This window comes from Benincasa hispida, chromosome 5 (genome assembly GCF_009727055.1).
Source record: "Benincasa hispida cultivar B227 chromosome 5, ASM972705v1, whole genome shotgun sequence".
NCBI classification, from domain to species: Eukaryota; Viridiplantae; Streptophyta; class Magnoliopsida; order Cucurbitales; family Cucurbitaceae; genus Benincasa; species Benincasa hispida.
In genome coordinates, this window is record NC_052353.1 from 60,697,011 (window position 1) to 60,723,590 (window position 26,580).

General features: G+C 35.3%; 2 protein-coding genes across 2 annotated transcripts; both read left to right on the forward strand.

Moving 5' to 3' along the window:
• The first annotated feature begins 16,762 nt into the window (after positions 1 to 16,762).
• On the forward strand, positions 16,763 to 20,445 carry LOC120078135 (ADP,ATP carrier protein 1, mitochondrial). Its single transcript, XM_039032355.1, has 4 exons — positions 16,763 to 16,918; positions 18,571 to 19,062; positions 19,213 to 19,584; positions 19,783 to 20,445. Exons 2-4 carry the CDS (start codon positions 18,592 to 18,594, stop codon positions 20,080 to 20,082), a joined length of 1,143 nt encoding a protein of 380 aa, XP_038888283.1. The 5' UTR covers positions 16,763 to 16,918; positions 18,571 to 18,591; the 3' UTR covers positions 20,083 to 20,445.
• Positions 20,446 to 20,582: 137 nt separating this feature from the next.
• On the forward strand, positions 20,583 to 22,890 carry LOC120078134 (leucine-rich repeat extensin-like protein 4). Its single transcript, XM_039032354.1, has one exon. It carries the CDS (start codon positions 21,264 to 21,266, stop codon positions 22,479 to 22,481), a length of 1,218 nt encoding a protein of 405 aa, XP_038888282.1. The 5' UTR covers positions 20,583 to 21,263; the 3' UTR covers positions 22,482 to 22,890.
• The last annotated feature ends 3,690 nt before the right edge of the window (positions 22,891 to 26,580 follow it).

Below are 26,580 nucleotides of genomic sequence, written 5' to 3' on the forward strand. Positions count from 1 at the left end.
CATTATGCACCATTCATAACTAATTTAAATCATACATCTCATGCATAATTAAATTAATCAACAATTAATTGGACCGATTTTTGGCACTCTAAAATTAATTAAATTAATATAACTAATTTATATTAATCTAATTAATTAAAAAACACAAAAAACAAAGGAAAAAAAAAACCTTAGTAAGATGTTAACCCATAACCTTAAGCTTCCAAGCAAAGGCTACAACAAACAAGCCAACCAACAACTTAATACCATTTAGAGGTGCTATTTATATATATGCTAATTGCAGCGCTTGCAGTAGTACATCGGTCTCGAGCGAATGAAGCATCGTGCCTTCCACCTCACATCGTAGTGTTGCAACTCTGCTGCGCAAAATGCCCTAGTTTTGTGCATTTTCTGCTCCGAATTTTCCCTAAACACCTTCGTTTCCTCGATCTCATCAGCAAAGCTTGCTCTTTCAATTGACACTTATTGACTCGAAGCAAGAAATTAAATGGCCAAAAACACCGGGTCCTTACATTTTAATCAAATTAAAATGCAAAATCTAAGTGCCAAAAACCATAAACATCCAATATTGCAAACTGATTCTCAAACATCAAAATGCAAAACAAAAACCCCAACTCTATGCTAGATTTTGTTTCAAAAACAAAACCAAAGAACGAAAATGAAAAAATATGGCTTTAATATTAATTGAAGGGATTGAATCCCAAGCGAAAGCGTGTGAACGCCTTGCATTTCGTTTTTCGGTATAAATGAAACAAAATCAGCACAGAAGTAGAACCAAACAGGGGATAAACATTAAGTAAACTAACATGCTATTTGAAGAGTAAAAAGAAAGAAGCATATCACATACCTTCGTCGAATCCCAGTCTCTTCACGATTTTCTCGCCAGGAATGATTCTCCAACGAACAATAGATACCACCATAAGTGAGACCTCATTATTCTCTAGGAACCAAGGAAAGAAGAGTGGTTTTTCACATCTTGGTTGAGGAAGAAGAATAGAAAATATGGCCAAGAGAAATTTTAGAAGAGATTAATTTGGAGGCTAGGGTTTCATTTCACCAAAATGAATTCACTTTCCCTAATTTGGGCATAATGATGAATTTATATGGAGACTTTCTCCATAGCTTTCCAAAAATACCCTTAGGGCTAATTTAATAAAATAACTATTATTTAATTAATTAGTCCATTAATTAAATAACTATATTAAATCAAATTTAATATATATTTAATCAATTAATAAACATTATATGTTTATTTGCCTTTACCTCTCAAAATTAATTAATTAATTCTTTAACAACCTAATTCATAAGAATTCTATATTTGAATCCTATTCAAATATTTTTCTCTTAATTATAGATCAGATCTATAATTAACCATATCATATTAATCTCATTAATATGTTATTCCATCAATTAATTTGAACAATTCAAATCATTTTTATTTTCGTTTAGTGAGCTAACAAGGGGACCTTATGGACCTACAGATTAGAAGCTCTAATAATATGAGATTAATTAATTAAACTTTTTAATTAAATTAATCAATGTTTATGAACTATCGAGCACTCCACTAAAGACTAATAGTTGCACTCTTCGCACTGTAAATATATCTTTGTGTCTATAAATATAACCAATTAACAGTGAGTCAACCCTTTACAAATCACTCGTAACTACAATTGGGTCAACTTATCGTTTTATCCCTATAGTTACATCTAACTCCTTAAGTACCATTGATCCTTTTAATGAACAAACAGTTTATAGTCCAACTATAAACTAACACCCCTCGGGCCAGTGAGAGGTTGAGGTTTTAATGTTCAAGACCCAGCTATTCAGTGAGAAATTTATCTACTTCCTTTAAAGACGGGAAGAAGTGAATTCCATCTTGTGTAGCTGTGTTACCGACTTCTCACTCAGACAACTCTCCAAAATAGTAAGTTTGTTAAGTCGACTAATTTGGCCACTTTCACCCATACAAATCAAAGGAACACCCTCATATATAAGAGTTCACAACTCACTCAAGATTGAGGTTAAGTCACATATGGTCATCCTATTGAAATGTAAGTCTCTTTTAGCAACAGTGTTATAAAGAGAGACTATTCTTTTCTTGGTCCGGTCTCATATAAACTCTTTGTACAGAATACCCCCGCTCGCATGTGTACACATGAATGACCAGGATTAGATAATTTGTAGCACTTTACAACAATTGTAACATCTATAAAGCGGGTCGTATTCATAATGTCACAAGGATAAGGTACCCAATCTTATCTATATACTACTGACCATTTAGGTTATCTTTTAAATATGATCCATCTATATGTCTCCACATACATGTATAAGTTTCATAAAATAACATTTGATCTTAGTTTATTGGATTGAATTAATGCAGTCTAAACGTTAATAAAATACTTGTTATTTTATTAGATATGTAATTTATTTTTACAAACCACAAGATACATGAGATTTAGACATAAACTCCAACATTATTTGCTACTGTTAGAGGAGATGTTGATTCTAACGTGTCTGATTTTGAGTTGAACGGAAATGAAGGTGTTGACATGAATGAAGAAAATGTTTTAAATACTGTGGTTGAGAAATATTATGTCAGCTTCTTCAATACTTGGTGTTACAGCTTCGCAAAATGTTTCTGTTAATCTGGTTTTTGTTAGTACTAAGCTTTATGAAATGGCTCAACCTATTGAGGAGAGTGTTAAGACTCTGCCTGAGGTATCTAATATGCCTGACCAAGGAATTATGGTTGAAGATCCTTTGGTTATTGTGAATGATGATAATTTGAAGAATACTGATATGTCTAATGTTGTATATGAATCTACTGATCTGAATGCTGAGAGATCCCTCAGTTTTGTCCAAGATCTGATCCTGATAATGATATTCATCTGTCTGAACTAACTTGTAAGAAAAATGTGAATGTTAAAAGTGTTGATGCATCCTCTGTCAGAGACTGATTAGTATGAATCCGAGGATGACCCTGATTCACTATAAAACTGCAAATTTAAGTGTTTATGTGATGATGGCAAGTCTATTCCAGATCATGTTACTAGAGCCTCAGTTAAGTCCAAAGGAAAGAAAACTGGTCCTTTTAGACTTACTACCTCGAATGTTTCATCTGTTCATTAGATGATATTTCTTTTCATAATGAGACAGGGGCTAATCTTTTGAAATTTGTGGTTAAGAGGAAAATTGTGATGAAAATAAATTGTCAAATAGAACTCAAGACTGTTTCGACTTTATGAAATTGATTCTTCAAGCTCAATTTGACAGAACTGTGCTAAATTTGGGACCATTCTATCTTTAAATCGTGAGAGAATTTATTGTCAATCTTTCTAAAAAAATTTGACAATCCTAATAATCTTGATTTTCAGAAAATTTCATGTGCGAAGGCATCCATTCACCTTTACTATCGATTTCATTAATAAATATCTCAATGGAACTGTTCTTGCTGATGTTTCTGAAAAGCGACCATCACTGAGAGAGTTGGCATTTGAATTAACCGGTGGGGAAAGGTCTGATGTTGTGAATGCCTTGCATCTCGCAATTTGATTTTTACATAAACAAAGTATACTAAAATAGAATATAAATATGTAATATAGCATGCTTTAGGAAAAATAATTAGAACCATTCTTACCTCTGTAGATTCCCAAGCTTCACAGACAATCCTCTTTATATTCAAACGAACCATTCCTCCAATGATCTTGATTATGAACAATTTCTTGAATAATCTTGAACAATACCACGAGAGTAACCTCGTTATTATCTAGGATTCCAATAGTGGGATAGGTGGTATCCAACTATTGGGAGAGGGAGAGGAGAAAAAGGTTTTGGAGAGTGGAGAGGATGCTCTTTGTGGCTTAGAAAAAAATTTGTACAATAAAACTTGTGTGTTGTGTGTCCAAAAGGGGAAGTCTTTTTACATAGAGAAGGATCAAACCCTTTTTCTAATCCTTTTCCTATTTCTCTTTTCCACAATTAATGAATTAAATAAACTTATTTAATTAATTAGCCCGATTAATTAAATAACATTTATTTAATTAATTAGCACAATTAAATAACACTTATTTAATTTAATTTTCACATTAATTAAATAACTATTTATACATTAAATTAGATTTAATGTGTATATATATATATTTAATTATCATAAACATCATATGTATATGTGTAATACCTATCTATTAATTAATTCTTTATAAATCTAATTCTCTTGAATTAATTAATTGAATCTGATTTAAATATTACTTTCCAATTTAATTTGAATTATAGACCATATCCATTAATCAATTATATATTAATCATATTAATATATGGTTTCCTCAAATTAATTTGAACAATTCAAATCATCCCTCTTAAATATCCTCTAATGAGTTAACAAGGGGACCTGGTGGACCTATAGATAAAAAACTCCAACAATATGAGATTAATTGGCTAAACTGATTAACCAAGTTAATCATTATTCATTAACTATGGATACACTCCATTAAAGATCCATAGTTGCACTCTTCTCACTACAGATATATTTCTGTTTCCACAACAGATTATATCACGCCTCTCCACGGGCTCAGGAGCATCAATAATAGTAAGTTAGTCCTTCACGAGTGTTCGTAACTTCAATTAGGTTAAATTATCGTTTTACCCTTGGGTTACCTTTGACTCCTCAAGTATCAGTACTCCTCTAAAGAACAACTTGTTTATGGTCCAACCAATAAACAGAAACCCCTCTCGGGCCAATGAGAGGGTAGGATCATTTGTTCAAGTTCCAGAGACACCACTTAAGGGAACACTCATCTACTTACCCTGAAGATGGGAAGAAGTGAATTCCATATTGTATTATTATGTTCCTAGCTCCCTACTCGGTCTTGTCCTAAAAATGGTAGGCATATTGGGTCAACGAACTAGCCACCCTCACCCATACAAATCAAAGGAAAATTCCTCGTGAAAAGGAGTTCATAATATACTTAGGATTAAGACTAAGTTGCCTAGGTCATCCTATTGAAATAGGAACCTCACTAGTTAACGGTGTTACATCTAGTGGTTACTATTTCTGAAGGAAATCACAAACAGAGATTTCCATGAGCAGCGGAAGTGGATCGTTCCAAATTCCATTCAGATTGAACACAAACAATTACAGTCTAAAACAGAAGCTAACAGATATGCATCAATAAAAATGATAGCATGCTACAATACGATTCAAGGGATAGAGTATGCATACATTTGAAGAACCATTCTTCAAGTATCCATTTGAAGTCCAATGCATCCAAAAACAGCACATAAACACAACGAACAGACTGCGACCAACAACATGAACAACTTGATGCTCCTCGAACCCAATCAAGTCCAACTCAATTCACGAACTGAGTAAGAACACCACCACAAGTGTTACCTTGGTATTCTCGATGTGAGAATCTAGAAGTTGTGGGCTCTGTATGATCTTGGCTTGAGGAAGAGATGAGGTATGCGATCGAGTAAGTGGGAGATAAGAACATGTCTATCGTATAGATGATGTACTCGGTCATTTAGTCACTGAAGCCTATCGCATAAACTATACGACTCGATTGTGTAACAACAATCAGCTGAGTAACTACTGTACTCTCAATGGCTATCGCTTAGTAAAAAAAAATATCACTTGATAGCCTATTCGGTGAGAATTATCCGAATGGATCAACTACTAATTTTTGGAAAACAATTTTCCTTTTATCTCACGATTACCATAAAACTACCAATAACTTTCCACTCAAATGGTTATTAGAGAAAAAGAAATAATTATCATATAATTAACATATTATAAATAAATATGATAACCAACTTATCATACTATATTTATAACCTATAGTTTTAATATTTCATCATATGAAACATATAAACCATAGTTCTTTTTCTATTTTATGGTACTTAATATAAATCATATTTATATTAATTCCTTCAATTAATATATCTCATACATCACCACAATTATATCACATATAATTGAATTTCCTCTTGTTAGTTTAAACATTTCAAATCAACCCAAAATCTTATTCTCAACTTGAACCCATTGAGCTACCAAGGGGACCTTATGAACATGTAGCTTGAAGCTCCAACGGTACGTGAATAATTGACTAAATTATTTAGTCACGAGATCCACCATTTGTTAACTGTCGAGCATTCCACTAAAGACCGACAACTGCACTCTCTCACCACAGATATATTTCTGTGTCCATATAACCAATCAATAGTGCGATAACCCTTCACAAATCGCTCGTAAGTACAACTAGGCCAATTTACCATTTTGCCTCTATAGTTACATCTAACTCCTTAAGTACCAATGATTCCTCTAATGAACAAATAAGTCATAGTCCTACTATGATTGAGTTCTCTCTTCCAAAGAGACGGTGTGGCCACTATGTTCAAGACCTAGAATCAACCATTAAAGGAGTAATTTATCTATTTACTCCTGCTTTGAGGAAGGAGTGAATTCCATCTTGTGTAACTAAGTTCCCAACTCCCCGATTAGACAAATCCCTAAAAAGGTAGGCTTGTTGAGTTGACAATCTGGCCACTCTCACCTATACTAATCAAAGGACTGCCCTCATAGGCAGGAGTTCCCAAAACACTCAGGATTAAGGTCATGTCACTTATGGTCGTTTTAGTGAAATGTAAGTCTAAATTATCAACAACGTTATATAAAGAGACTAATCATCTTGTGGTTCGGTCTTATATAAACTCTTTGTATAGGACACCTCCGCTAGCATGTCTAATACATGAATGGTCTGGATCAGATCATTTGTAGCACTTTACAACACTTGTAAATATCTACAAAGTGGGCTGTATCTGTAGTGTCACCAAGATAAGGTATCCCTCCTTTATTCTTATACTACAGACCATTTAAGTTATTACTTAAGGCATGATCCACTTATATGTCTCATATACATGCTTATAAATAAGCCTAAGTGTCATGCTCCATGCATTGTTCATTCATTACTACTGGTATATAACACTTATATAACAAAGCAATGAACCAAGCATACATGCATTCATACACCCTTATACTATAACTCTTATAATATAAAGATGATGCATGAATATGCTTAATGTATGCATAAATATAACTCTTATATTTCCTGATGCATAAGCATGCTTTCTTGTAATTTCATCATGCCATTTACTATATTATCACACTTATAATATATGATGCATGAATAAAATGCATAACCTAAGGTGGGTTTTAAATCTATATCTCATACACTATGGCATATAAACAAACATACATCTCATGTACGTTAAGAAAAAGTTGATGAACCGGGATAATTAGCCTCAAATTCTCAAAAAACAAAGCTAACTATTACAAAGAGCAATGAGTCACCGGTTCAAAGAGGTGAATCGGGCCTTGAACCGTCGGAGCGAAGCTCGCTCTCCTTCATCATATAAAAAATCCTTGTGATTGTTTAGCAATGCTGTATAAGCATAAATGATTGTGTACCTTTTACTATGCGATGAAGCATAAAGGCAACGCGATCATGCAGCACGCAATGTGCAACGTAAGCCTTAAACGATCAAGTAAACGACAACGATGTGATGAAGCATAATCGTCTAAACGATCGCTGAGCAAGTGTAAGGTATCGTATACTGGGTGATCGTGTAGTCAGTGACTATGCGATGAAGCATGCTGAACCACGCGATCGTTTGGTACGCGTGCCTTTTATTAAACGATAAGTGTCAAAACTCTATGCAATCGTCTCAAGCGTCCACGCGATCGAACAACCAACACTACACGATAGAGTAAACTCTTTACCTGATCGTTTAACGATCATTTAGTAAATACTACACGATCAGGCAGAAATTTTCTACATGATCGTTTAGCCAAATCTCAACAATCGTTTAGCCTAGGCTACACGATACAACCAACCTTTGGTCTTCTTCCTCGATGAGAACTGCATCTCCATGCTTCGAAAATTCATTATGAATGACTCAAACAACTTCAAAAACTTTGAATACAGACTCGATTAGTTGTTAATGATGCCCAAAAACGAAGGGGCCCTTACAAATTAACACTTTATAAACTTAAAGAAGGCTTTAAACAGAGGCAATCATCCCGTAAACATCCATCAACACATCCACAAACACATTTAACTCTTAAACGCATTGCAAAACAAACTTAAAACCCACCATAACTGTAAAAGAAATTCAATATAGCAATGAAATTTGGAATATCAAAACAAATTGGCTCTGATACCAATTGAAGAAAATCTAAAACGGGAATTTCCATGAGCAGCGGAGGTGGATCATTCCAAATTCCATTCAGATTGAACACAAACAATTACAGTCTAAAACGAAAACTAACAGATTATGCATAAATGGAAATTACATCATGTTACAATACGATTCAAGGGATAAAGTGTGCATACCTTTGAAGAACCATTCTTCAAGTATCCCTCGATCGAAGTCCAATGCATCAAAACATAGCACATGAACACAACGAAAAGACTGCGACCAACAACATGAACAACATGATGATCCTTGAACCTAATCGAGTCCAACTCGATTCATGAACTGAGAAGAACACCATCACAAGTGTTATCTTGGTATTCTCGGTGTAAGAATCCAAGAGTTGTTGGCTCTGTATGATCTTGGCTTGAGAAAGAGAGGAAGTATACGATTGAGTAGATGATCAAGTAAGTGGGAGATAAGAACACTGTCTATCGCATAGACGATTTACTTGATCATTTAGTAAATGAAGTCTATCGCGTAGACTTTGCTACTCAATCGTGTAACAACGATTAGTTGAAGCTCCAACCATACGTGAATAACTGACTAAACTCTTTAGTCACAAGATCCACCATCCGTTAACTTCCGGGCACTCCACTAAAGACCGACAACTATAATCTCTCACTACAGATATATTTCTGTGTCCATATAACCAATCAACAGTGCGATAACCCTTCACAAATCACTCATAAGTATAGCTGGGCCAAATACCATTTTGTCTCTATAGTTATATTTAACTCCTTAAGTACCACTGATTCCTCTAATGAACAATAAGTCATAGTTCTACTATGACTGAGTCCTCTCTTCCAAAGAGAGGGTGTAGCCACTATGTTCAAGACCCGGAATCAGCCCTTAAAGGAGAAATTTATCTACTTACCTCTACTTCGGGGAAGAAGTGAATTCCATCTTGTGTAATTGAGTTCCCAGCTCCCTAATCAGACAAATCCTAAAAAGGTAGGCTTGTTGAGTTGGAAATCTGTCCACTCTAATCCATACTAATCAAAGGACTACCATCATAGACAGAAGTTCTCAAAACACTCAAGATTACGGTCATGTCACCTATAGTCATTTTAGTAAAATGTAAGTCTCAATTATCAATGGCATTATATAAAGAGACTAATCATCTTGTGGTCCGGTATTATACAAACTCTTTGCATAGGACACCCCCACTCACATGTCTCCACATGAATGGCCAGGATCAGACCATTGTAGCACTTTACAACACTTGTAAATATCTACAAAGCAGGTCGTATCTTTAGTGTCACCAAGATAAGGTTCCCTCATTTATCCTTATACTACAGACCATTTAGGTTATTACTTAAGGCATGATACACTTATATGTCTCACATGCATGCTTAAGTTTACATGAAATAACCACGAATCATAGTTTATTGGATATGAGTAAATGCAAATAAAATAACATTTATTTTATTAATAATAATGTGTACAAATTGTTTACAAACTACGAGACTCTGAGAGAATCAGGATACCAATCCCAAAAATTTCGCGGTCTAGTCTTATGTAAGCTCATTCCATAGGATACCTTCACTCACATGTTAACTACACGAACACGTTGGATCATTGTGTTTATATCAAATACAAAGCGATCGTATCCATAGTGTTACCAGGATAAGGTACCCAGTCTTATCCCTATACTATAGACCATTCAGATTATATCTTGAACATTGATCCCTATATGTCTCCACATATAGTTTAAGACTCATAAGGCAATCTTGTAAGATGAAAATAGACAAACAACACAAACAATAACATTTATTGAATTAACATCTACAACTCTTTATTGATGATGATCAATTAATAACGTTTACTATCTACGAGATTTGGAGCATAAAATCCAATAGTATTTTATTTGACATTTAATAGCATTAACCTACATAACCTATTATCTTCTATAACTTAAACATGCATGTGGAGACATATAGACGGATCATGTTTAAGAGATAACCAAAATGGTTAGTAGTAGATGGATACGGTTGGGTACCTTATCCTAGTTGAAGGAACTCTTATTCAAGAGTACCTACGAGTAGAAGCAGATATTTCCAATTCATTGTGACAGAATTACCGCATATACATTTAAACATACTTTCATAATGCTAAAGAGATCAAGAAATCATACCAGATGAAGATTTCTTCTTCACAGCGAGTCTGAAGCCCAACCATCTACCTCAAACAATCACCACTCAGACATAAGGAAACGGAGAAGACAACACCACTCAGAGCCCTCAGTATTCTTGGAGTGAGAATCTAAAGTGTGAGCTTTGTTCGGATTTGGTAGAGGGAAGGAGGAAGAGAGACCGTACACAACGATAAAAAAACTGGGAGAAGAGGTCGTCTATCGCATAGATAAGATGCTTGATCGTTTAGGTGAAGTATAGGATTGTGTAGGAAAAGTAAGCGATCGTCTAAATGATTGTGTAGGAAAAGGTAAACGATCGTGTAGGAAAAGGGTGAGCAATCGTCCGAACGATCGCGTAGGAAAAACTAAGTGATCGTCTATACGATCATTTAGTAAATACTAGGAGCTAAATCATCGCTTAGGAAAAAGGTAAACGATCGTTTAGATAATAGCGTGCGACAGTGTAATCGATATGCGATCGCTTAGCAATATCGTATATGTAAGCGATTGTGCAGTCACTATCGTATAGGCACTGATTTTAAACGATGACACTATCTTTTCACAATGCCTGCAGATTAATATCATATATTAATTATAATATCTTCCTCTACTAGATATAAATCATATTTATATCCAATTTCCTCCAAATTAATGTATTTCATACATAAAGTTAATTATATCATATTTAATTAACTCGTTCAATTATATCATATATAATCGAACTCCCTTTTGTTAATTTGAACATTTCAAAATGACCCAAAAACTGATTTTCAACTTGTATCCAAGCTACCAAGGGGACCTTATGGACTTATGGCTCAAAGCTCCAACGATGCGTGAACAACTGACTAAACTATTTAGTCACGATATCCACCATCCGTTAACTGCCATACATTCAATTAAAGACCAACAGTTGAAATCTTTTAGTCATAGATATATTTCTATGTCCATCGGATATAACCAATCATCAGTACGATGACCCTTCACAGATGCTCATAATTAAAGTAGGCCAATTTACCGTTTTGTCTCTGTAATTACATCTTCCTCCTTAAGTACCACTGATCCCTCTAATGAATAATACAACATAGTCCTACTATGTGTGAATATCTCTCAGGCCATGAGAAGGTGTGTGGCACTACATCGTTCAAGCCCGGGGATCAGCCCCTAAGAGAGCAATCTATCTACTTACCCCTACTTTGAGGAAGGAGTGAACTCCATCTTGTGAAGCTAAGTTCTCAGCTCCTAAATCAAATGAATCCCCAAAATGAGGTTTGAGTCGACGTTCTGGCCACTCGCACCCTGTCTCTTATACACATCTAGATGTGTATAAGAGACAGGTTCAAGCCCGGGGATCAGCCCCTAAGAGAGCAATCTATCTACTTACCCCTACTTTGAGGAAGGAGTGAACTCCATCTTGTGAAGCTAAGTTCTCAGCTCCTAAATCAAATGAATCCCCAAAATGGTAAGTTTGAGTCGACGTTCTGGCCACTCGCACCCATGCAAAGCAAAGGACCACCCTCAATGGCAGAAGTTCCCAACTCACTCAGGATTGAGGTCATGTTACCTATTGTCATCCTAGTGAAGTGAAGTCTCAGTCATGAACGGTGATACATGACAAGACATTAACACTTCAAGGTCAAGTCTTATACAAACTCTTTGTATAGGACACCCTTGCTCACATGTCCACTACACGAATGATCAGGATCAGACCATCTGTGACAAGTCACAACATTTGTAACAATTCCACAAAGTGGGCTGCATCTGTAATGTTACCAAGATAAGGTTTCCCTCCTATATCCATATATTACAGACTATTTTTGTTGTCACTTAAGACATGATCCACTTGTATGTCACTACATACATGCTTAAGTTACATAAAGACAACCAAGGATATTAAGTTTATTGGTTTGTGGTAAAATAAAAAAATCTAAATGTGCAAAGTCAAGTAGTGAAGTAAATATCATTTATATTATACATCACAAATGTTCGTACAAAGTTGTTTACAAACTATAGGAAACAAGACTTTAGGACACAAACCCCAACACTAGTAACACTATGAATACAACTCGTTTTGTATTTGTTACAATTGTTGTAAAGTGCTATAAATGATCTGATCTGATCATTCATGTGGAGAAATGTGAACGGGGGTATTGTATATAAAGATTTTGTATAAGACTGAACCACGAAATGAATGGTCTCGCTATATAATAACGTTGATAGAAGAGACTTAATTTTCACTAAGATGACCATAAGTAACTTGACTTGAATCTTGAGTTGTGAACTCCTGCCTATGAAGGCGATCCTTTGATTTTTGTGGGTGAGAGTGGCTAGTATCGTCGACTCAATATGCCTTCCATTTTGGGGATTCGTCTAATTGGGGAGCTAGAAACGCAACATCACAAGATGGAATTCGCTCAATAACTAAACTGATTCATAACTAAACTGGCTAGAAACGAAACACCATTGATTAGTTATATCCAATCGACATAGAAATATATCTGTAGTGCGAAAAGTGCAGTTGTCGATCTTTAGTGGAGTGACCGACAGTTAATGAAAGTTGTTTAATTTAATTAAAGAGTTTAGTTAATTAATCAAGTACCATTGGAGCTTCAATCTATCGGTTCATAAGGTCCCCTCAATAACTAAACTGGAATTAATGAGAATCAAATTAATTTTGGATTAATTGGAATTGTTCAAATTAATTGAGAGAGTTAATTATATATGATATAATTAATATAATGCATTTGGTTCATTATAATATAAAGTTTTATTTGAGAGGAGTAAATATTTGAATATGATTCGAATATTAATTATATGAATATGATTCATATAAATACTATAGGTTAAATTTAATATGAATTTGACTCATGTTAAATACTATAGGTTAAATGAGATAATATCATAACTGCTCCTCTACACCCCCCCCCCCCCCCCTTCTCTCATTCAAAAGATGTGCAAGTGGGGTTGGTTGAGATTAGTTCAATTTTCTTCCTCCCCCTTGCTTCTCACGTAGAAGACACACAGAGATTCATCCCCTATCGTTTTCTTTGAAAAGCTTTTCCTTTCAAAATAGTTTCTTCATCTTCCTCTGCCAAAATTAACACGAAACCTACTCGTCTCGTGGATTCTCACCCTATAGAGAATACCAAGGTAATCTCATGTGGCAATGTCCGACCAATTGGATTTTTGGTAGTGCTGCATTTTGGGTGTTCATAATCTAAGGAGAGTGCGAAGATTTTGTGATCAGAGAGGAATCTAAGAAGATATGGTCTTCAAGTGTTAGTAATTTCAAACCCCTGATTTCCTCTTGGTTTTTTCTATAAAGCATACTGTCATTTAGAATGTATATTAATTGTTTCCATCCTCTGAATTTATTGCTTCTGTAAGAATAAAAAATTGGGATATGATCCACGTCCACTGTGGTGTTCACTCATCCTTCAAGGTCATCTTGGCCTAAGAAGGGTCAGTTATCCGCTGCCACTCTGAGTACTAAATATGATATACTTCATAGGATTGGGATCTTCAATTGGCATCCTTCCTCTGACAAATAAGGTTTTTTTTTTTTTTTTTTTTTTTTTTTTTTTTTTTTTTTTCTCTTGCTACATTGTTATATCAAAATGGGACTAGAACTTTTTTCAACCATGGAGATTTTGTACTTAATCAGATCAAACATCAAATCGGATATCAAACCTTGAAATTAGCTATCTGCTATCTGCGTTTAATTTGTGGAATTTTTCTTGCTTAAAAACCAGACTTGATTACTGCTAGGGAACTTATTGGTCTTGCTCTGACTCTCTTTTCAATTGATCTCAAACTTCTACAAAATTATCATGTCCCAAATCTAGTTGCTCCTTCCTTGCTACCTATGTTGATAGTTCAGTCAGGCTTTGATTGAATCTCTTTTTGGAAGTCGAGTTTTGCATCATCTTTCAAATGAATCGAAAGATATTAATACTCAGATCCAGATGCTTTAGGAGCAAAGAGCGACTGTAGACGAGATGTTATAGACGATGCATGTAACATTGGCCAAGTCTGTTAGGGCGTCTTTCTTTCAACCACAAGACTAATTTTTTTTTGTAGTGATGGTTTTGTGTTGGAGATCTGGTGTTGTGTTGAAGATCTGGAGGAAAGCTCTGCTTGTTTGAGCTTGTTTTGTGGTTCTTGGTTTTAGATGAATTCGGTGTCGGTTATTTGATGTTTTTGGTTCTGTATTTGGCTGGCTAAGTGACTTTGTTTCTTTTACTTCAGTTGTACAAACTTGTGTATCTTCACTTATTACTAATATTGTCCCGACTTTGTTTTTGACATTCATTATTTTGATCATTGATTGTTTCATATTCCGCCTTTAAAAAAAAATCAGCCAAAGGGGGAGTTTATTAGAGATTTTCTTATTATCTCTAGATTTTTTCTAAGGTAGCTTCTGACGGTTTTTGCAGTTGTCACAAATGATGTCCTAAACATCTACCTCAGACATGTCTAATTACTACAATTTTTTTTTTAATTTTCCTAATATAGAATTTATATGTAGAATATTTTTATTTTCTAATTTTGAAAATCTCTACAAAAATATATTGGTCGATATTTTTCTTTTTATGGTGCATCTTATCTTTTTACAAAAAAGGGAAATATTTTCTGGACATTCTTTCCTTAGTTGACCACGATCTTTTTAAGGTGAATTTTGATCTTCTTGGAGGATTGTCGCATTTGTTAATTATCAGAAGAAGTGTAATTCTTTGTGATCAAATAGTGCATCATTGTGATTTGTCCTGGTAACCAATTTGTTCTTGACGGTCATTTTCTGCATCGTGGGTTTTGTCGATCTTTGCTCACTTTATTCTGTTGTGCGTATCCTTTTGGATAAGTCATTCAAAGAACTTGAAGATACTACTTGTCTAAGGGGGAGCCTAAGGCATCACTGAAGAAAAGGGATTCTTTGTCTTAGAGGGAGCCTAAGACTTCATACTCGAAAGGATTTCTCCATTTTAGGGAGAACCTAAGATTCATTAGTAAAGGGAGTTCATTGAGTTGCAAGGAAGATAATCATGTGAAGAGGAGTCTCAAAAGCTGTCAGAAGCTGAAGTGTTCAAAACTAATATTATCATACTTAGGGGGAGCATATGTGACTTGTGAGTTGGGCTCTATATGAGTTACTGTAGTAGTTGGAGTATTACAGATAAGTACTACATTGTAATTATTTAACTCTTTAATATTAGTGGATTATATTTCTTGGACACACTGTTTCCCAAATGTAGATGATTTATCATCGAACTGGGTTACCAATCATTGTTTGCTTTTACTTGTTTTATTGTTGTTGGTATTTTGTTGTTACAGTACTTGCCAGTATTTCCTATTTGACATTCGTATTTCAAGTGAGAAGTCATCTTATCATGTTTTTTCAATATAGGTTGAATTGTGCACTTCAAATAAAAAAGCTCACTTCGTATTGAATTTTTCTAAGTAAAACTTTGTGATTGGAATAAAAAATCAAAGATAGGTGAATTCACACAATATTCTCGTTTTTATTCTTATTTTTAAATTAATATTTAAAAACTGCATGATTAAGAGTTAACAATAATGTGAAAGTATTAGGGGATATTTGGAAGTGATTTTAATGGTTAAAATTGCTTATCATATTACAAACCATTTTATGATTCAATATTAGTATTGATAGTAGAAAAATAGTTTTAAAAGTGTAAGATCAAATATTTGATTGTTTTGAACCTAACCAAAATGAATTAAAAGCATTCACTTCTAAATATACCATACACTACAAGCTTTCAACTACACATAAGTGGAGGTTGAAAATATAGCTTATCAGACTCAAAAGTATTAACAAATATAGTACAATATAAAGGATGTATATAGATATAATAAAATTTAGATTTAGTACTTAAAGGTTATTAGTGGACTCTATTGTTGATAGGATAGAGTCTATAGTCTAACAATGATGGAGTCTATTGCCAAAAAAAGCTTAGCTCAATTGACATTAATATGTGTTGAGAATCAAGTGATCTGTGGTTCAAATTCTCCCATCTCATTTGTACTAAAAAACGATAGAGTCTATCATTATAGTTTTTATAATATTAGCAATTCATTAAAAATGTCGCTATTACACTAACCTCAAAGTGCTACCCATTACAAGGTAATATTTCCACTTATTAACGTAGGAAATTTGGGCTTTTGACCATCCAATTTGTAGCCCAATTGACCAAATCAAGCCCAATTAAACTCCAGAGTAAGTTTGGGCTTTTACCTTAGGCCCACTGTCTCACCGACGGTGCTTCCTCTTGGCCGCCTCCCGCTCCGCTGTCATACAGTTACAGTCGTTAATCGTTTGAAACAGAGAGTGGCATAATTATTATTTACATGTAAATGGAAGGGTGAATATGTCATTTAGGGTTCAAACCCTAGTCTCCGCGAGCTCTCTGACTATATACCGAAGCTTCATTTCTGCATGAAATCGCATTCCGCGAGGCACCCCACTTGGTGATCTCTCACCATTTCTGTCTCTTTCACACTCGGCGGCCTTTACAGGTTGGAGTTTTCTTTCTTTGATTTCATGCATCATCTCACTCTCTCTCTGTACGAACTGAGAATATTCAAGTTAATTGGAAATAATTTTAGTTCATTTTTGCTCATTTACTCATTATGCGGCGATCTACGTTGTTTTTAATGGGGATCATAGCGTAATTCTACTATCATGGTTGTGTTCGTCATGCTCTGTCTCTGCGTCTACTGACAATTTGTTGGAGGCACACCGGTATTTTGTTTCTTAATGGTGATCAGTGTTATTACTAGCTTCTGGAAGATAACCATCAGATGGTCTAATGGTAAATAGGGACATGATCTTGATAAAGGATTAAGAGATCATATGTTCAATCTATGTTGGCCACCTACCTAGGATTAAAATCACATAGGTTTTCTTGACACCCAAATGATGTACGGTCAGGCGGATTGTTCTACGAGGTTAGTTGAGATGCATGTGAGCTGGTCCGACACTCACAAATAACATAAAAATAAAAATAAATAAAGACAAAAAAGCTTCAGGAAGATTTCTGAAAAGTGAAATTTCTGTTTTTCTTAATCTTGTAGAGAGATTGAGAATATGTTGTGTTCTTACACTTATGCTTCTTGGTATATTCCTTGCAATAATATTCTCTGCTAGTGATGTGGTTGATGCCAAGTGGGAATCTCAAAGGTCGAAACCTTAACATTGTGGTTGTAGTTATCATATTTTGAAGTCAAGGGAGAAAGATATCCACAAAAGATTCCATCTCAAGCATTAGGTTGTAGCAAAGATATTATACTGAAGGAAGCCACAGATAGTGAACTTCTTCCTTTTATCTTGGTGCAAGGGTGATCATTTGGGTGTTCACTTAATTTATAGGTGCTTTTCATCTACTATCCAGAGCTCTTATTTTGGTGTTGTATATGGTAGGTGGGCCAAATGTTATATTTGGTTAGTTAATCGATTCTCCTCTTGGAGGAGAAAGATTATTGGTGTTAGTGTGGACGATTTGGAGGGCCAGAAAGTCTTCAAGAACGGGAATTGGGATAAGTATGGTTAGCTTCCATTTGTACTCTTAGAATTTGACATATCTTAATTAACACTTTGCATTGGCACGCCACATGCTGGTATGTTGGAGAGGCCTTACATTTTAAATTTTGTATGATTTGTTTACCTTAGTTTAGCAGTCCAGTACAATGTTACTTATGTTTTAATTAATAATTATGTTTTTTTTTTCTGACAGTAAGGAACAAATGTTCTTTAGAATTCATGATTTATAATAAAATTTATGCTGCTTCTATTCAAGTCCTTTATTTATTGGTCTGCAGTTTGCACTCGGTGTATGACTGGAATATAAGGCTTTAACTAACTCAAACTGATCTTGCGTTTAGGAGATGTTTATAGATGAGGGAAAATATTCTTGGTAGATGCATGCCTTCTGCTCTTATAACAATGTTTTCAGTTGAAAGGACCATGCCGGAGTAACCTACTTTCTACTATATTAGATAAAGAATGTAATTAATGCTTATGCCAAAGTTGCCTATACCCTTAGATTTTCAGTTGAAAGGACAATGCCAAAGTCTAGTTAGTTATGCTTTCTATGCTTAAAACTTGGTTTTATCTTGCAATTATTCTTATTAAAGAAAAACTTGGCCATGTTTATCTTGCACCTGTATAGGTCCTCATCTGAGTCCCTACAATGGCAGATTCATCACACCATTCATCGGTGTTTCAGAAGATATGTGGCCATTCTCACCTTACTTCTAGGCTTTCCCCTGGCCTTCACTCCACACGTTATACTACAACAGGAGTATACGCTAATGGAGTTTTGGAGAATCCCTTAAAGACAGCTTATCATGGGACTGGCTTGGCTGGAGTTTCGCCCACTTCTCCTTTTCTTGTACAAGCTCCTTCAGAGAAAGGTGCAGCCGGCTTTGCTGTGGATTTTCTTATGGGAGGAGTATCTGCTGCTGTTTCTAAAACAGCTGCTGCTCCAATTGAGCGTGTCAAACTGCTAATCCAGAATCAGGATGAGATGCTTAAGACTGGTAGGCTGTCTGAGCCATACAAAGGAATTACTGACTGCTTTGCCCGTACAATTAAAGATGAAGGAGTCATTTCTCTATGGAGAGGAAACACTGCAAATGTTATCAGATATTTCCCCACACAAGTCTGTTTCCTTTGCTCAATATTTAAAATTTTGTTAAAAATTATTATTATTATTATTTGTTTTTGCACTTGGAATTCGCTTCTGTTTTTTCGCCCCTTATTTACCATTAGAATAATCAAGCTAAATATTTAAAAATTGCTGGTGCACTAGGCTTTGAATTTTGCCTTCAAGGATCACTTCAAGAGGCTGTTCAACTTCAAGAAAGACAGAGACGGTTACTGGAAATGGTTTGCTGGGAATTTGGCCTCTGGTGGTGCTGCTGGTGCTTCGTCTCTTTTTTTTGTTTATTCCCTTGATTATGCTAGAACTCGTCTGGCCAATGATGCTAAGGCTGCTAAAAAGGGTGGTGAGAGGCAGTTTAATGGTCTTGTTGATGTTTACAAGAAAACCCTTAAATCTGATGGCATTGCTGGGCTGTATCGTGGATTTAACATCTCTTGTGTTGGAATTATTGTGTATCGTGGTCTTTACTTTGGAATGTATGATTCAATGAAGCCCGTGGTTTTGGTTGGCGATTTGCAGGTCAGTAGTTCTATTTGTTTGGTTTGATTTCATTAGTGATTTTTAAATACGTCATACTTAAATACAATTGTATACTGCCTGATTAAAACAAAGATCAAAATTTTGTTCTCTTGAGACCTGGCTTGGATAAGGGGCTACAAGATCTGGATGCATCATCCTCTATGTGTATTAACTAGAGTTTTTGTTCAATGTTTGCAGGATAGTTTCTTTGCCAGTTTCTTGCTTGGATGGTGTATCACAATAGGAGCTGGTTTGGCTTCTTACCCAATCGACACTGTCCGAAGAAGAATGATGATGACCTCAGGCGAAGCAGTCAAGTACAATAGCTCCTTGGACGCATTCAAACAGATCGTTAAGAATGAGGGTACTAAATCTCTTTTCAAGGGTGCTGGGGCAAACATTCTGCGTGCCGTTGCTGGTGCTGGTGTGTTGGCTGGGTATGATAAGCTTCAGCTTCTTGTTCTTGGCAAGAAATATGGTTCCGGTGGTGGCGGTTAAAAGAGCTTCTGAAACTGCAAGGATGAGTGAAGATTGTGTAGTTTCTCTTAAGTTGAATAATCTGTTATGAATGAATGTTTCCTTCAGCATCTGGATAGTTTGTCACTAGGAACCATAGCTGTCAAAAGCATCACTGGAGTCCTGAGTGTTTGTTGTTTGTGCTTGAGCTTGAAGATGGAATTTTGGTCTTCTGAGAATTCTTAACACAGTGATTGCCTTTTGCTAACGTCTGCCGTGTGCAGAAATGTTTGTATTCCAAGCTTTGCTCATTTGTTTCGCATATCGTGGACTCTGTTCTTAGCAGAATGTAGGTCTCGGATACTGTTTGGTATAAACTCTTATAATATCATTGACGTTTGCTTTCATTGAGCTGCCAAACCTGAAACCAAACCATTGAAGAGCTTCAATTTTAACAATGAAGCTTTGCAGTCAATCCCATTCTTAATATTGAATGTAGTTCTCTCTCATGCATTTTCGTCGTGAGTCTTTGAGAATTATAGTTAGGCTTTTGAGTTTCTTATTGTAAAATGTATAATCTCTTACTATAACACACAAGTTGGGACATAGAAATTATTATTTTCTTTCAATGAAGTAAGCATCATTAGTCAACTAACTTGATACTTAAGAAACACTAACATTTTCCATTCTGACATCAATTGTTTTTGCACTTACACATAACAAGGACTTGTAAATACAGAACAATTTAATTCCAAAGATTCATTTGGATCAAACAAAGGAGAGCCTTAAACATAGTTATCCCTTAAGTTCCAAGAAACCTCTTTTAAAGAGTGTAAAGCTGTCTCTCTCGAATTCCACTTCAAACAAACTGCGAAAACAACTGTGAGGAGCAAAGTCTTTATCATGCTCAAATAATCTCTTCAATGAAAACTTCACCTCATCAAACCCAATCTTCTTTCTCTGCTATCAAATTTCAATACATTTATTCAAAGAATGTAGTTACAAGCCAATCGTAACGGTTAACCGTCGCTATAACAACATATGTCATTGTGAAAAAAAAGAAAAAAAAAACTTTCTTCTTCCATTATCATCCCATGAAGAAATTAAGTTTCTTATTGGACTTAAAAAACATGATTAAGCATTAGACTGAACATTTACCTCCATAATGTAGCTGTTATATAAACCAATAACCTAACTAATCACTCTCATAGACCCAAAACACAATGGCTCCACTTTCATTTTCATTCTTGTTCTTAGTACTTCTTCAAATATCTTTTTTGTTTAATAGTCTGATTGCCAAACACAGCGATGACCACCACCACCACCACGATGTCCGGTCACCAGGTCCGAACCCGAGACTCCATCAAGCATTCCTTGCTCTCCAAGCATGGAAAAAAGTCATTTACTCAGACCCAAAAAACCACACCACCAATTGGGTGGGGCCATCAGTTTGCAACTACTTTGGAGTGTACTGTGCTCCATCTCTTGATGATCCCAAAATCCAAGTGGTCGCCGGAATTGACTTAAACCACGGCGACATCGCCGGATTCCTCCCTAACGAATTGGGCCTTTTAACAGACCTTGCTCTGCTGCATCTCAACAGCAACCGATTCTGTGGCATTTTGCCACAATCTTTAGCCAATTTATCTCTTCTCTTTGAATTGGATTTAAGCAACAACAGATTCGTTGGCCCTTTTCCTTCTGTTGTTCTTCTCCTTCCAAAATTAACATATCTTGATCTTCGATTCAACGAATTTGAAGGCTCAATTCCCTCTGAACTCTTCAACAAAACCCTCGACGCCATTTTTATCAACAGCAATCGTTTCACTAACATTATCCCACGAAACATCGGTGGAAAATCAGCCTCTGTGATTGTCTTTGCTAATAACAATTTAAAGGGTTGTCTTCCACCCACAATTGCTAGTTTTGCAAATAGTTTAGAAGAGCTTTTGTTGATCAACACTAGTTTATCAGGCTGTTTGCCACAAGAAATTGGGTTTTTGTATAAATTGAAGGTTTTGGATGTGAGTTTTAACAAACTAATTGGTCCTTTGCCTTATAGTTTAGCAGGGCTAGCTCAATTAGAGCAATTGAATTTAGCCCACAACTTGTTTAGTGGGAATTTGTTTGAAGGTCTCTGTAGCCTTCCGAATTTGGAGAATGTGACAGTTTCTTACAATTACTTTTGTGAAGAAGAAGGGATTTGCCGGAATTTGACGACGGAAGGTATTGCTTTTGATGATCGACGGAATTGTTTGCCGGAGAAGCCATTGCAGAGGAGTAAAAAGGAGTGTAGTGCGGTGGTTGAACGTCCTGTTGACTGTTTTGAGCATCCGTGCGGCGGCGGTGGCGGCGAAGGTTATGGTTCTAGTATTGCGGCGGTTCCGGCATCGACGCCTATTTCTTCACCTTCTTCCGTTGTTGCCCCTTCCCACTTGTGATTTGGTGCTATTATAGATAGGATTGAGAAGTTGCTTTTGAGGGGTAATAAGGTCCATTTGATTGGGTTAGAAAAATGTGTGAGTTTGTGAATATGCTTTGGTGTGAGAATTTCTTGTATTAGTTGTGAAAGTTTTATTTGTTTTCTTTGTTCCAATATATCCACATGGGCCATATATGAAACTATTAGCTTGATTCAAAAGTGGGACATAGTCTTTTAGGTAGAAAAAGATCTTAAGTCATATATAGGGGGTAAGGATTTGAAATCTTTTGGATAGATTTTGAATTCATATCTTAGCAATATTTTAAGAGTAATGGTAAGCAATAACATCAAGTTTTTCATCTTTCACAAATAACACTATTTTTGGATGATTGTTTTAATGACTCATCTCAGAGTTATGTCAATCGAGATTGAAATGGAGACCAAAATAAAATTTTCAAGTGTGACATATTCAACTAGGATAAGGATGATATTATGGAAGAGAAACTTTTGGTTTATGTATTGTATATGATACAATATTAAAGCTATAGGTTATAAATATCCATAAATTAGTTATTGTATTTATTTATAATTTATTAATTATATGATAATTAAATTTTTTTTTTTCAATAACTGACTTTAGTGGGTGGTTATACAATTATTATGGCAAAGTGGAATAAAGATGAAAAAGTGGTTTTTCAAATCATTTTACGAAACGTTTCAGATAATTGACTATCGAGTGACTACATGATAGAATCAAGTTTATTATATGATAGTACTCTCTTCTAAACGACCGAGTATCGAGTCTATGCGATAGGCTTCTATTTGCTACACGACTGTGTCATCGCATACTCGATCGTCTACGAAACGTCTCAGATAATTTCTTTTTCTCAATAACTGACCTTAGTGGGTGGTTATACAGTTATTATGGCAAAGTGGAATAAAGATGAAAAAATGGTTTTTCAAATCATTCTATGAAACGTCTTAGATAATTGACTATCGAGTGACTACATGATAGGATCGAGTTTATTATACGATAGTACTCTTTTCTAAACGATCGAGTATCGAGACTATGTGATAGGCTTCCATCTGCTACACGACTATGTCATCGCATACTCGATCGTCTCCTCCTTCATTCTAACTCTTCCCTCAATCCAAAATAAGCCAAAGCCCACAACTCCTAAATTCTCACATCGAGAATACCAAGGTAATCTTGTGGCTGTGTTCGACTGTTTGAGAATCAAGTTGATAATCGTTGCTGGTGTTCGAGGAAGATCGAGTTCGAGTTGATCGTTGCGTTCGAGTTTGATTGAGGGGCATACTTGAAGAAACGTTCTTCAAAGGTATTGTTTTCTTGATCCTTTGTATTTAATTCAAAGCATGATGTAATTTATGATTGAATGCATAATTTATTTAGTATGACTGTGAATGTATGAGTTCTTTCACAATGGAGTTTGGGACGATCTGCTTCCGCTCAAAGGTTCTCTATATTTAGAGTTTCTTCAATTAGTATCGGAGTCGGATTGTTATGATTTCCAAATTCCATTGTTGTATTGAACTCCATTTACAGTCTTGTACGTTTTAAGTATTCTACAATGTGTTTAAGAGTTAAGTATATTTGTGGATGTGGTTAATGGATGTTTACGGGATAATTGCCTCTGTTTAAAGCTTTTTTTTACTTTTACAAAAGTTAATTTGTAAGGGTCCTTGCATTTTTGGGCATAATTAAATTACAATCGAGTCATTCGTTTTTTTTTTTTGTTTGTTTGAATCATTTGTGATGAAGCTTTAGACGCAAGGAGTTATTGTTCAATTCGAGAATGTGTTTCTTCGCATTGTGTTTGATTTTGATTGTTTCATTTTTTATAAGAGTTATAATTAATGAAATTAGAATTAAAACCAATAACCAAAAGTTGCATGCAAACTTAGGTAAAATCATGTTTCAAAAAGGTTTAAAATTTTAATTGAGATAGACCTAAGTTCATGGTTCTAATGAGATTAGAAACCTAAGTCTAATATTTTAAATTGGTTTAATAGGATTAAATTTATTTGAATAAAAGATTAAATTTGTAATAAATCTATCTATAAGGGACTTTTTGTCTAAGACGGGTTCTGGCTAGGCTGGGGTATTTAAGCTGACGAAAACGGAACACCCCTACCTGGGAACCTATATGGAAAAGTGAATTAGATAGATTTGCTACAAGCAGGCAACAGTTGATTAGAGTTCGTTAAAGTGTTTAATGAATTATGATCAAAAGTTGTTTAACTTTCTAAAGTAAGAGTTACTTTTGGGTAAACTTAAACAGTCACTTAGTTAAAATAATTAGCCGTATTTTTTCTAAGTAGACTAAACCTTAGGTTCATAAAATACTCAGTGGGAGGAAAAGATATATATGATATGTCAATTCCACCCACGTTTCTCCCTTAATGTTCACACCGTGAGATTCATGCTTGGCCTCGTGGCACCCTGGGAGCGTCTCCTTTCAGATGGTGTTTGCATGTGTCAATATCAAGGTGAACGGAGAAAGTATTTATAGTAAGTGGGAAAAGGATGTGTGTCAATAAATCTTGCGGTCTCCTTCATTAGTTTGCACTATGAGATCTTCTTACATAGCCTCGTGGCACCCTGGGAGCATCCCCCTTTGAATGGTTTGTGCAATTGGTCAATATCAAAGCAAACTCCAGAAATAGATAGGGTCGCTTTAGTTTTTGCCCCAATCGGAGTTTTTCCCTTCGGATTGGATGCTTGGGGCGAAACTCTAGGATCTAAAATGGAGGGTCACACTTATGAAAAATTGTTAAACAAGTTAATGATTTCTTGACCAAATCAATGATGGCTAGTCGTTATAGGAACAAGAGTTGTTTTGGTGTAATGATTGGTTGGGAGTGTCTCAATTCAGAGGATGGATAAATTGACTACTCTTTGGTGGCTTTTTTCCTAAACCACTGAAGCGTCATTGCAAATCTAGATGTGTTATGGGGTTCATTTAGATTTTGCTAAACCAGATTGGATTTTGTTTTAAAAGAGTATTTATTAAAATCTAACATAGATCAATATGTTTGTTTCTTCAACAATATGTCAATGCTTGATTTTTCATTAGTTGCCTTTTCTAATTTGACCGATTTCATATGTTGTAAAGAGTCTATTGAAACATATTTTGTGAAAATCGATCTCGAGTTTGTCATGGTTGAGGAGTGTTCTCAAGTCCCAAACCCTGATGCACTACGAAATGTTCGTAATGCATATGAAGTATGGATGAAGGCTAATTCGATGGCCCGACTTCACATTTTGGCAAGCATTCCTGATGCATTGGCCAAGAGGGTTGAGAACATGGTCATTGCAAGTGAGATCATGGACTCGTTGCAAGAAATGTTTGAACATAAGTTCTCACTTTTTTAGCAAAAAGGGATTGATGACAAAGAAACAAGTCATATCAGTTCCCAAGTTAATTTCCAATCCTTCTTGAATGTCAAGGGACTAAAAGAGAAAGCAATTGTTGCTGACTCTGATGAAATTCATCGACAAGAATTGTTCTCTGAAATGGAACTTGGAGTTTATATAGGTTCTATACTGATCCCACTACTCTCTAGAAGAGGAAGAAGTCTAAAGATGATAAATGTGATTTATTTGTCTTGGAGACGTGTTTGGTAGAGAATGATGATTCTGTCTAGATACCTGATTCAGGTGCTACTAACCACATATGTTCTTCCCATCAAGGATTTAGTTCCTGAAAAAAGTTGGAAGCTGGAGAGATGACTCTTCGAGTCAGTACTGGTGAGGTTGTTTCAGCTGTTGCTGTAGGCAGACTTAAGTTATTTTTGGACAAGAAACATTATCTGTTATTAGATAATGTTTATGTAGTTCCTCATATCAATAGAAACTTAATTTCAGTTTCTTGTCTGACTGAACAAGGTTATTCCATCTCCTTTTCTGAGAATAAAGTATTTATTTTTAAGAATGATATGGAGATTAGTTTTGGTTCAATGGAAAATAACTTGTATGTACTAAAGCTGTTAGTCATAAAAGCCTTACTTAATACTGAAATGTTCAAAACAGCAACAACTGCAAAAAGACCAAGAGTTTCTCCTAAGGAAAACACCCATCTTTGGCATCTAAGATT